At 38.9% G+C, this 13,156-nt stretch overlaps 1 protein-coding gene across 1 annotated transcript in view; it reads right to left on the bottom strand.

Moving 5' to 3' along the window:
• Positions 1-957: 957 nt before the first annotated feature.
• Positions 958-13,156, bottom strand: part of rasa2 (RAS p21 protein activator 2) — a 32,962-nt gene continuing 20,763 nt past the window's right edge. The window contains exons 10-24 of the mRNA XM_083985303.1: positions 10,304-10,457; positions 9,678-9,826; positions 9,105-9,219; positions 8,446-8,520; positions 8,162-8,285; positions 7,057-7,163; positions 6,876-6,959; positions 6,688-6,765; positions 6,512-6,585; positions 5,843-5,949; positions 4,758-4,840; positions 4,186-4,394; positions 3,084-3,187; positions 2,104-2,284; positions 958-1,869 (exon numbers count right to left, since the gene is read on the bottom strand). Of these exons, the coding sequence (XP_083841429.1) occupies positions 1,839-1,869; positions 2,104-2,284; positions 3,084-3,187; positions 4,186-4,394; positions 4,758-4,840; positions 5,843-5,949; positions 6,512-6,585; positions 6,688-6,765; positions 6,876-6,959; positions 7,057-7,163; positions 8,162-8,285; positions 8,446-8,520; positions 9,105-9,219; positions 9,678-9,826; positions 10,304-10,457 (1,675 nt within the window). The 3' untranslated portion in view covers positions 958-1,838. The remainder of the gene's footprint in view (positions 1,870-2,103; positions 2,285-3,083; positions 3,188-4,185; positions 4,395-4,757; positions 4,841-5,842; positions 5,950-6,511; positions 6,586-6,687; positions 6,766-6,875; positions 6,960-7,056; positions 7,164-8,161; positions 8,286-8,445; positions 8,521-9,104; positions 9,220-9,677; positions 9,827-10,303; positions 10,458-13,156) is intronic.

Below are 13,156 nucleotides of genomic sequence, written 5' to 3'. Positions count from 1 at the left end.
TTTTTTTTATCAGTTTTCTCCAGCACAAAAAGGATTTGTTAATTAAACCAGAGTCAATCAATAGAAAAACATGTGTTTATGTCAAATGTTGAAAAAGTCCCAACCTAAACTTTTGATATTTTGGTTTCTGTATCAATATCATTTAACATCCATGTCATTAATGTGTAATAAACCAAATAGTTCTTAAAAAATATCTTGTTAGGACTGGTTATAGAATCTTTTCTGTTACTGCGTTGATCAGATGCGGTGATGTGTCTGTAACGCCTGACTGTTGGGATAAAAACTAGGTCATACAAGTCACTTGAAAAGTGACTTATCAGTGCACGTTTTCTTTGTTTTTTTTAAACTTGTTTAGTACATAGACTTTTCTTAACTGGCAGTGGAGCGCTAGGACTAACAGCTGTAGGGGAAGTTAAAAAACACAACCCTTTAACTCTGAGCCACAGTGTGTCCCATTTCAAACAAATACTCTAAAGCCATAAAGTACAACAGCTGGAGCTGCACAGTACTGCTGGTTTAGAAAATATAAAGAGAAAAACAAGAATATGTGTTTTTTTTCGGTTGCAGTGTTGATCGATTGTCGACACCAATTTCGGGATAACAGGGCTCATTTGTTACTCTTATTGATTTCTCTCTGCATCTCATCCATTGTTTCTTACATTAACCACTATAGATATGTTGCGAGGCTCTCGACATGACAGCACAGATCCGATGCACACCGTACCAATACGATTCACAATCACAGCGAAATACAACTCTACGCCACAGTCATGTGCTATCAGGACTCAAAACTGAAAAGCATAGTCGTGTAAAGTCACTAAAATGTTAGCAAAAAAAAAAGAAAAGTACAGATAAACCAAAAAAATATATATTATATATACACATACATATATATACACACATATATACATATATATGTATATATACATATAAACATATATATTCCATAATTTCCATTTTTAAAACATTTGTATTCAAAATACATTATTATTTTTTTCAAGTCAAACCTATGAAATTGTCTTTGGTCAAGAAAAATATCTTAAAAACTACAGGCTATCAATGTTATTGTACAGGAATGAAAGAAACATGTACTCAAGATCATTTAACTGATCAAAAGGGGGGAGGCTGATACCAAGTATCTAATCATTTTACATTTGGACTGCTCCAAATATTTAAAGTGCTTCTGCATTATTCCCTCAACATTTAATGTGAAAGAAACATCCATCATAGTAAGGCAGATCGGTTTCATCGACACAACGGTACTCTGAAAATATATATCCATTTGTTCAGAGGAGAAAGGACACCAAGAGTTTAGAGAGATTTAAGTGTACTCGGGCACAAGTAGAGGGCGACCCCCCCCAGAAAGATGATTATCAATCATTGCCGAAGAGAGATGTCAGAGCAAACTGTTAAAAGATTCTGAGAGCATCATCACAGCTGTTGATATAAAACCGGGTGAATAAAAAAAATAGCAGCCTATTCACACTCCCATCTAATGATGCCTTTTTCATACAGCTGGAGACTTAAAAGAGGACGAAAGTTAAGACATGAAAAGAGTCTCTTTGTAAGGGACCTGCGGTAGGAGGGGGTTTGGAAGGGGGGGGGGGGTTGACACGAGGAGAAGCTCACAATCCATCCACTTCCCGTTGCTGTAGTGGAGTCATGATGTCTGGAGGTCAGGGTGTATCAGTTGCTCTTCTGCTGAACGTGCAGCAGCTGTTCTCGGTGGGACGACTCCCCGGGCTCCTTTAAGACACCGGCATGTCACTATGGTGCACTTTGTGGTTTTAATGTCACCTGCTGGTACGGCCGTCTCAGGCCACACCTGCCTTTCCTGGTTAGGACGTTTTCCCAACTATCGGGTTGTCCCTGAAACAGAAAAGGATAACAAAGACGAGTGTGTTATTCTTCTGCGTGGACGAGCAGATAATGTTCACATGACACTTTGAAATAAAAAGAAAATTCACATTCGAGGTCATGCACAGTTTCTGCTCTTTGTTCAAATTATATACACACACACACACACACACACACACACACACACACACACACAAGTACTGCAGTCGAAATGCATAATGTGTAGTAACAGCAGTGCAGACTCACAGGCTGCCGTACTGCGCTGTGGTGTCGTTCCTGGTGTCGTGCTGCATCTGAAGTTCTTCCATGATGTTGCGGAGCTGTTTGAGTGTCTGAAAGGTCTCTTTGGGTTCCTGAATGGTGAACTTGGAGTACTCCTCCTGCTCCCGCTGAGGGCCCTGGTACACCGCCATGCTGGCACATGCATCTGTGCAGGGGACAGACATCATGAGATGGTGCAGTCGAAGGGTCAGGTGTGGTCAGGCTGTCAGACATCTGGGTGCAAATGTCTAATAGTTTGGTTGGAAATTTACACAGGGATCCCAAATGGCGTCAGAGTCTTGCATGCTCATGTGTTGGCTGCAGGTATGGTGCATGTGACAAAATTAGCCTGAATGTAACTACTCAAAAAATAATCCTAAAGTTGTTGATGATGTGTGATTGTGCTCTACTGTACAGTATGTGACTGCTGTTTTGATTTGACGTGCTCTCGAGGTCATTGGAAACGAGGGTTTATCCTCAATGGCCCTCCAGATCTAAATAAAGGTTAAAGAAGAAAGAAATGTTGTGGACGCTAATGCTCTCAAATTAAAGGGGGAGAAAACGTTCCCTTCAGGCTGGTCTTCATGGAGCCCAGGAAGAACTGCTGCAGTGTTTAAACAACTAATGTGGATTCAAACAAACTGCACGTAGGCACAGCTGCTTAATTTTTACTGAGAACTGGAGATGTGTCTAGTTAATCAAATGTATAAAAGGGCTTGTAGTCCTACGTAAGTAGTAGTAATACATGTCAGCTGCTTGGACCGAACTAGAACTGTCATTGTTTTGGATTAGCATAGTCATGGTCTTTAACAATTACATTTTGCAACAAGAATCCATTGATGCTCTGGTGCAGCGTTTGTAAAATCTGACATCATCATCATCATTATCATCATCAACAACAACACCAACAACAACAACAACAGGTGCTAATAAACAGACTCAGTGCTTCATGAACGGGCACTGACCCTCCATGTCCTGGAGTTTGGTGTCGTTTGAAGACAGAAGGGAGAAGATCCTCTCTGTTTCCCGGTCACAGTCTATGTCGAGCTGCAGGTTGGCCAGCACGGTGCTGAAACAGGAGAGGAGAAGAGTTCAGGAAAAGATGGGAGCAGAGCGAATAACAGAGATCAACAAAGAGGAAACCGCCTTCATGGATCGAAAAGCACAAATGCTCCTACTGATCTATTTAACTGCTGTTAAAAAACTGAAAACTGCAAGATGTTATCTACTCAGACTCTCATTAACCTTATTTGTAATGTAAGAGGCTATGTGTTTAACGACTGCTCCTGCCTGCTCTACCATCATATGGTTACCATGTATCCATGTGTATATGTTCACTTGCTGTACACACTCACATGCCACTCTTCACTGTTGTAGCTCAGTGAGTTATGTTATCCACTTGTTTTTCAACTTAGGATTTCAATTATCATCCACACTCTTGAAGACATCATACTCATATCAAATTGTCATACTGTCACATTAAATCACATTAAATTCCTGCAGAATTCTCTTTTGGTAGTGTTTTATACAGTGTTTCTTTACACACACTGATTGGTGTGTGTAAAGAAACGTCACTTTTAAAATCAAATCACGAATGTGTGACCTAGTTTTTTTTTATTTTTTTTATCAGATTCCCAATCAAATTGGATATTTATTGGGGTAAAAATTAGAAAGGCTAAATACCCGTCTCAAACAATTATCAAGAAAAGTTTGGTTCAAAGACATCTGTGACATACTTTCAACTTAAGGTTGGCGTTTTGCATCTGCTGTAAAACGGCCCAGCAACTTTCTCTGCAAGTGCTCTCAACTCTGCTGTTTCTACATGACTGTTCTGGTTCCTCACAGCTCTACTCTTGGACGGAGCACCAACACAACACGGTCAAATTTACCACCAGTGGCAGAGTTTCAAAACAGCGGGGAGTGATTTTATGAAGTGTTGTGTTGTGATCTGCAACACATGTCTCACAAAAGAGCAGCAAGAATCCTGAATACTTCATAGATAGATCATGCTTTTTTTTTTCGCTGCTGGTGATAACGACAGTACGACAATGCAGAGGAGAGACTCACGCTGTGCAGGGCTTGCAGCCTGGTGCATTGTTGCTCTGGTTTTTACAGCACTGCCACGCTCCACCGCTGTAGTTTGACGGGTGGAAGGTGGCCAGGCGTCCCTCGTTGCAGCGACTGACCTGGCCCAGCACCTCCAACCACTCACTGGCCTCCACGCAGTTTCCTGCTTGTACGTACAAAGGCTTCTCAGAGTGGACCACCTGAAACATCTGACACAAGAGAAAGCACACTGTTAAAGAAATCATTTCCAGGTAATTTCCACAACATCTCATGTAAAATAGTAACAAACAGGCCGGAGCTGCCCGGAGACCACTGATGACTTTAACATTTCACCTGCTACAATGTTTCACATTAAAGTGACAGACTACTTGTTTCTCTGTTGACGTCAAAACTTGGAAATCTACTTTACACTCGTTTAGCAGTGTGTCAGCGATCACTCACAGGACTATCAATATACTATTTCATCATTTGTTTATTTTAACTTGGGGAAATGGTGCTGGAGGTAAAATTTCCATTACAAGGGGGCCACATTTCAGAAGTGATGACTGAGCATCTCAGGGGAATTGGCTCACATTTTTGCGGTTAAAGGCACTTTCATCCAGTTTCTCCACCGCCTGGATATTTTTGACATTGATGATGCAGAGGGCCTCTTTCCCTGGAAAGCAGAAGTTATTCTGTCAAGTGCATGTCAAGAACAATAAACAGGGACTGTCAGGAGTATTAATGATCTACATTATGTTATGTTAAATAGTGCGCTACTTATTCAACTTTACAGAGAAGACCCTTTAATAGAGTAATAATAGTGATTACTTTCTGTTGACATTAACATTTCCTCCTATGATAAACGTTTAGACAAGTAATATACTCCTCCAAATTTTCAGATTTGTTACAAATTACAGTATATACATAAAAAACAGTTCAATCTAACTGTGATGGACATGTCATAAAATGATGAGTCAGATCCTCAAGTCAAGTTCAGCAAAAGTTTCATCCCCAATTCAATAACTGAGCTCACCAAAACACTGACTGAAAAGAGTGTAATATGTTTGAATGGATGTGTGGGTGGTGTGGTGGGTATATGCTGCCTGCTACATGGTTGTTTTGTATTTACTGTCTCCATGTTTTTGTGACTTGTGTGTGTTTGTTGTTGGTAGTCAGACAGGTAGTAAGACAAGTTCTTTCTCTGTATTTGACTGGGACTTGTGGTCACAAGTCACAAATACAGACAACTCTAATTTATCACCTACCACTCACTCTTTCCTTAAATCCCCTAAGTGGACGTTATTTACTTTACAAAGCCCTCAGAACTGAAGCACGTGTGATAATGACCCAGATGTCATCAATCACTTACAGCAGAGTAAACACACTGACTTATGACCCTGGGTGGAGGAAACGAGTTTCCATCTGAACTATTTTACTTATAATGTAAGGGTTATCATGAATTTATGAAGCTGTGTTCTTTATTAAGGCACTGACTTTTTACTAATATTAACTTTAACTTTTAATAAACATTTACAACATGACACTGACAGATTTCAGCTTTTAGTAAATAGTAAATTGGCACCTGTAACACTTGATAGAAAACCTCTCCTGTTAGCTTTATCTTATATCGAGTTTTGATTAAAAAAAATGTATAGTATGACGATGAAGGTCTCACCTTTATGTTTGTGGTAGGAGAGCTCTCTGCTGGTCACTCTGAGCCACCTCTTCTTGAAGTTTTTCTTTCCAAGGCGTTTTTTCCCCTGGGCCCGTTTCTGTACTTCCCTGTAGGCAAATACACAAGATTGAGGTTCAGACACATTTTTTTTGTTCCGTTTAAATAAAACTGAACTTAAAACTTTTAATCTGACACAACTTTGAGATATCGAAGGAAGAGTTAATTGGAGTTTGAGAGAGTTGAAGCGTAATGCAACAAGGTTTGTTATGGTGTCATGGTTATTTTACATCAGACAATCTCCAACTGAGACTAAATTAAAGAAAGGGAAATTTAAGATCAACCATTTCTGCTTGTTTTTGCACTTGACAGAGGACCATTATGATATATGATATTACAGAAAGTGTTATTCTAAATTGATGCAGTCAGCAGTCACCTTGTAGTGTTTCATGTTCCCTTTGATGGATGTCCATATACACTGTAACACATGGAAACTTGAGGCTATATAAGTTTAGTTAACTATAAATGACTGACTTTTTCTGAAGAGAGAAAAAATAGCCTCTCTTCCTGCCAGCCAGAGCTTCTGCCTCACAACTTGGTCTAAAATGGTTAGAGAATGGTTTAGAAGAGTCATCATGACCTTCTCTTGTTCGGCCGCTAATGAACACTCACCCTTCCTTGAGAACCCAGGCGTCCTCCAGTCCACTGGACTCCTTGCTGACATTGGAGGAGATCTCATCCAGAAACTGGAAAACAGCGTTTACAGTGACGTCAGCTCTGACTATTTGAAATGATAAACAAATGCAGAAATGTTTCCATTTAAGGATCTCTGAGTGCATCACAAATACCTTTTTTACTTTTTCGATACACTTGTCCTCTTGGAATGATTTGAAGAAGTCATACATGTAGGTTTCTTTGAAACTAGACTGGAAAAAGAAGAAATAAGAAATCATCATGAGATGAGAAGACTTTTTCAACTCCTCATCCTTTAAAAAAAAAAATCATTTCTCCTGTTTTACCAGTCTTAATGTCTTACCAGTTTTTTTGACAAACTACCCCAGCTGCCCAGGGTCTGGATGGTTTTTGAGATGAGAGTGAGTGTTCGGGAAATCTCAGGATCCTGAAATTGAACAAAATATGTAATATTACCTAAAGCCTTCATGCTAAAGGTCATGTGTGAACTTGGTGTGTGGTGGTGCCAGGGGCCGTGCGCTTACAGGATGATGTGAGCGGAGCTGGAAGGAGTGTGGGGAGAGGACAGCGACGGCAAAGAACCGCAGGAACACAAAGCTGCTAACAGCTGAGTACTGAACATGAGGGTCAGCTGTCAAGAGAAAGAGAACAAGAAATTAGCATGAGGAAAAACTGGAGAGTGACCTTCATTACCATCAACTTACTATGAATGTTTGTTTTCACAAACAAAACAAAACAAAAAACACTAAAGATGGAACTCCTGTTAAACTCTGGCTCCACCTTGTGGTACAAATATGTACTAAAATAAGATCAGAGTGTACAAGCTCAGTCATTTAATCTGTTATAAAACGTATAAGACAACATATCTACATTAAAGCAGAAGTGAGTGATCCGGTCGTTTTCGCTAATGCTGCGTTCCAGGCAGGCTTTTGAAATCGTAAATTACAGCTTCAAGTCACAACTTACGACTTTGTAGCGTTCCAGGCAACCCACTCGTGTTTTTCCGACCTGTTTTACCGGTGAAAGTCACTATAACGGCCACTCGTAACTTCCGACCGGTGAACTCGTACCAGATCGAACTGGTACCACTTCACGGTCGGAAAAATACGAGTTTCCTTGAACGCACCATAACAGTCCTCGTCACTACATCACCACATTCACGGCGTTCTTGGCTGCACACACAGCCCTGCATGCCGTTCTCTCTCCTCATTGGATAAAAACTGTAGGATACGATAAATGTTTTCTCTTCGGCTCAGAGCAGAGCAGAGGGACTGAGAGACCCGTGTTTCAGACCAAACACTCTATGTAAGTGATTGCTGTCGGAAGATACAACTATTTAAGACTTATATTAAAACAAATATATCACTCACTTCTGCTTTAAATAATGCAGCACATGGTGAAATAAATACATGAAAAATTAAAACAGAAACAATTCTAAAACAAGTCAATAAATTGTAAAACAATTGGGAGCAATAAGCTGGTGAACTGTTTCATAGGAACAGAATAGTACAGGAAACACGTTTTATTAATGTGTAATGTGTTAATGTGTGTAAAATGATGACAGTGAGTGGGTTGTCATTTCTCCGATGCAGAGACACAAACAGCTCTTAGACAGGCTCTTGCTTTTACCTGGGAAACGTCTGCAAGCCAGCTGTCTCAGTGACCTGAAGACGTCACACATAAGTGTGGGACAGCTCGAACTGGACTGGGTGATGGAGGAAAAGACCTTATGGACATAACCCTGTAGATTCTCCTGCAGAGGTTACAAGCACATTAGTTTGACTTCACATGAACAAATATACACAGAATAAAGACAGTCTGTGGTGTAAGAAAATTTAACTAAGCAGAATTTTGTTTCATCATTCTCATGTTACTGGCGCATGTGTGTACAGGTTTGAGACAAGGACGTTTACCTTGTTGACCTCTACGTTATCACCTTCCTTTAGTTTAACAGGGTCTATTTCACATGTTTTGTTGGATTCACAAATCTATGAGGAAAAAAAACAACAACAAAGAATTAGTTTCGGGCGTTTGTTTCGAGTGTTTGTGTGTGTGATTTATTTCAGACATTTTTTTTTCCATTTCTATCACACACTCACTGTCAAATACAAGATTAATATGAAGTTTCACATTTAAGTTAAAATACAAAGTATAAAATGGCATATCATGCACTCAAAAAGGTAAAAAATGATGATAAAAAAAAGAAAGAAAACACCATTTCAACAGGGTGACGCCATTTAGAGGAAATTATAGAATTATTTTAGAACAGTTTCAATAGGTTTTTTTTTTTCTCTTGTAATAATGTGAGAGTTGGCTGTTGTATGTATCTGTTTGGAAAAGGAAAAAAAAAAGAAAAAAGAAAAGAAAAGTTTCAACAAATGGTTGACGCAGGAACTTGTAAAAACTCCAAACCTCCAAACAAATTACCTCCGCACATCTGCTCGCTTACAGTGGAAATCTGAGTTTTCCATATTGACCCCAGTTACTCATGTCTATTCTGGCATTTGGATGTGTATGTGCGAGTGTGTGCAAGTGTGTGTGTGTGTGTCTTCATTAGTCATCTTAGTCACACCTCATCTATTACAGGCTTCAGTGTAACTGCCAGGTAATTTTTTCCCACAATCTTCATCATGTCATCAATGCAGCGTGTCGCCAGTGAGTTGCCACGGAAAATAGTGTTAGCCTCCCTGTATGGACACACAAATTTCAACCAGATATTAAAATCATTTTTGACCACATTTCTTAACAATTTCACAAACTGTTTTAATTACTTTATCTTGGCATAGTTTTGAAACAGATTATAGAAAAGATCATTACCTCTACCACTGTTAAGGTCAAAGTATGGCATTTTACTCAGCATCTATGCTTTACAAGTTCAAAGTCAAAGTAAGGTAACTTGAGAATCTACCATTAAATGTCCACCCACCATTAAATACTTTTTTCCAGAGCTGCTTCCTGTTTTCCAACTTAATTTAGGTAATGTTATAATCTCATAGAAAAATGGCTTAAACTAATAAAAGTCAAATCCCGGCTGTTAAAAAAAGGGAACTCAACTTCAAAGCTCAAAGAATACGAGAAGTAACAAAGTGGTCATGACATTTATCTGTGTACCTGCGCTGCACGCTATGAATGAGTGAGTACTCACTGAGTGTTGTCCAGCTCCAGCGCCGCCACAGCAGAGACGAAAGGCACAAAGCGATTGTGGTAGAGCAGCAGACGAACCACGGGCAGAACAGCCTCGTGCCGCTCTCTGTAGATGTCCCCCAGGATGTGTGCTGCTGACGCTGAGATGGGCTGAGGGAGGCAAAGAGAAGAGAGCAGAAGGTGCAAGGATGAAGAGGGGAAGTGCAAGGATCAAAAAGAGAAGGAAGTGATGGGAACAAAAAAACAATGTGCTGGGAATCAATTCCATGAATATACACGGTTGCCCATTAGGTTGGAATAATTTTGATTTCAGACACATTCCTCTTTTTATTCCTATTATAAGGTTAATTGGTGTTTTATTTTGAAATTGATATGTTGGAAGAGATGGATCAGTAGAGTTTTTAGATAGATATACACTTTATCTAAAGTATAAATCACATCGTCACAATCATTTGATGAGAAAAAAAAAATCATTCCAACTTACTGGGAAACCGTGTATATGCATACATCAATTTATATTAACACAAGACTGAGGTGACTGTGCTTCCCATAGGAAATACACACTAACAGGTTTTTAGGGTTTTCCCTCCATCTTAGGATTCACTGTAACTTTAGATTTCTCCTTACTTTCACATCTGGGGATTTGAGCAGCAGGTTGCAGAGTGGTGTGTAGCAGGCAGATGGCAGCACCGTGTCTTCTATGTAGGTCAGCTTCAATCGCAGGGATCCTAAATCATCAGACTTGGACTTGCTGCCGTTCCCTTTAGGCAGGAGGAGATACCTGTTAGTAGACCACAGGGAGACAAACGGCTTCTCAGTGCACTGTGCTGTGAGGAAACACAATACTGCACGTTTGCAATAAGAAACCACACTGAGTGAAACAGGTTGACACTGCGATGCAACCTCAGCAGACACCAAGGTCAACTGTATGACGATCACAGGTGAGTAGGTGAGTGTGTGTGACGCCACAGGCCGAGCACTTCACCTCCAGGTGATGCAACACTACACCAGTGCTCTCTGCATCAAGACTAATCACATCGACAACCATCTACATAACACATTATTGTATAACACTAACAGTGTTTTTCAACATCTGGGCCCAGTTGTTCAAAGGTAATCCGATCGGATTTTGGATAATGGATTGGATCAAATCTTGAAAATGGGTTGTTCAAAACCAAAAACGAATTCTGAGATCGGATTAGATCACGTAATCCAATCTTGGTTTTGATCTGGATAAAACCCTCAGTTTGTGTTGTTCAAAACTTTTCAGTAGGATCGGGATAACTTTGATCCAAAAAATCAGGATTATTCTGATCCCAGCAGTTGGACGGATTCAGGGGGGATTTCAGGAACAAAATGTGATTTAAATTAAATTCAAACTGGTCAAATAAACAATATTCATAATATAGTATATATACATTTATTGATTTACATTTTGCACCTAATTTTAAACCACAACAGTGATTAGTAAATAATGTTAAAGCAGAAGTAAGTGATCCGTTGGTTTTGGCTAACTTTCTGTCAGCCGATGGAGTTAGCAGTCCCCGCCCTCGTCCCTACGTCACCACATTCACGCGCATCCCTTGGCTGCACACAGAGAGAGGACCGCCCCTTTATGCCGTTCTCTCTCCTCATTGGATAAAGGTTGTAGGATACAAGGAAAGTTTTCTCCTCGGCTTACAGCAGAGCAGAGTGACTGACAGACCCGTGTTTCAGACCAAACACTCTATAGAAGTGATTGCTGTCGGAAGATATAACTATTTAAGACTTATAATAACACAAACATTCCGCTTACTTCTGCTTTAACTTTTGAATATTCTACAACTGAAAAACTTTTCCCCAACTACTTTTCCCCAAACTGAATTTAATGAAATTTGAAGTTTGAATTTTAAAATTTGAAGTTTGAATGTTGAAATTTGAAGTTTGAATTTGAAACACATGGGGAAATATATGTATATTTGTATACATTTGTGTATATTTGCTTTTTTCAATTTATTTTATCAGCCCAACCAGATGGAGTCTGGCTGTTTAAAAGACATTGAAGAAACAACAAAGATCACAGAAAACAATACATACACTCCGTTTTCAAATAAACACACTTGAGTGACCCATGCTGCTGTTCTGCCTGTTGTTAACAGACCAATCAGCCGTCATTGTGATGCACAGTCCCATCTAGAACACTCATTATCCGGATTTGGTAATCTTGAAAATTTGGATTTGGATCAGACTGATCCAATCCAACTTTGCTTTGAACAACTGGGATAAAAGTAAAACAGATTACGTGATCCTGGATAGCAAAAAAGGGGATTTCAAAATCCGGATAATTTTTATCCAGATTACACCTTTTGAACAACTGGGCCCTGGGTCTTGCCTGAAATTCAAATGGGGTCGCCTGAAATGTCTAGTAATTGTTAAAAAACAATTATTGATAAAAATATGATCTTAGCTAATTATTATTCTTTTTAAAATTATGATTAAAAACACCACACAATCTTAAACAACTGTATTCTATACTTTCACTTTCTCAAATATAAATCGAGTTCAAATAAAATACAGCATATAAAAATATCTGAGCTGACGCATCTTGATTGACGGGGTCACCAGAAATTATTTGTGATATCAAAATGGGGTCACAAGTAGGGATGACACGATTATACATTTTCTTGGTACGATTATTGTCAGAAAAATAATCACTGTGTTACGATTATCACGATTATTATGCACTAAAAATCAAATATAGTCAAAATATAATTACATTACTCATTGTTTACACAAAATATTTCAAGTATCTATTAATATATGGCCAGTTCTTAATCCCCAGGGCAAATGTTTGAAATATTCAGGTCATAAATTGTTATCTTTACCAAATGTTTGCGTTTATTTTAATAGTTTTTTGTTTTGGTTTGGTTTTTTTTAATTAAAAATGACATGATAACATTTAAATTCCTACCAATTCAGTGTTACGTTAGATAAATGGACAAGTATCTGTGTGCATTTACCTTTATTTTTGTGCACATCAGCCAATAAGGTTCCCACATCAAATTTTTGTGAAAATAACGGTATTTAGGAATCTTTACAATCAATTAATTATGTCGTTTAATACCATGATTAATTGTGAAAACAAGTCATCGTGACATCCTTAGTCACAAGCCAAAAAAGGTTGGGAACCACTGATATAACAATACATACAGGCCAAATAAATATCAGATCATATTGACCTGAAACCAGCACATCACACCAATTGTATGATTTATTATCAAGGAAAAACAAGAGTGTATCTGCATATGGAAAAACCATGGGGAGAAAATGTTTCATGATGGGATGGGCATAAAATAACATGAAAAAGTGAAAACATGATGAATGAACTGGTTGTTAAAGCAGATATCAGCTTCACGGCCGTTTCGGCTAATGCTGCGTTCAAGGCAGGCTTTTGAAACCGTAAGTTACAGCTTCAAGTCACAACTACGACTTGGTAGCGTT

The sequence above is a fragment of the Trachurus trachurus genome (assembly GCF_905171665.1).
Source record: "Trachurus trachurus genome assembly, chromosome: 13".
Lineage (NCBI taxonomy): Eukaryota > Metazoa > Chordata > Actinopteri > Carangiformes > Carangidae > Trachurus > Trachurus trachurus.
The sequence above is the reverse complement of the archived record's forward strand: the minus strand, read 5'-3'. Positions and strand labels throughout refer to the sequence as shown.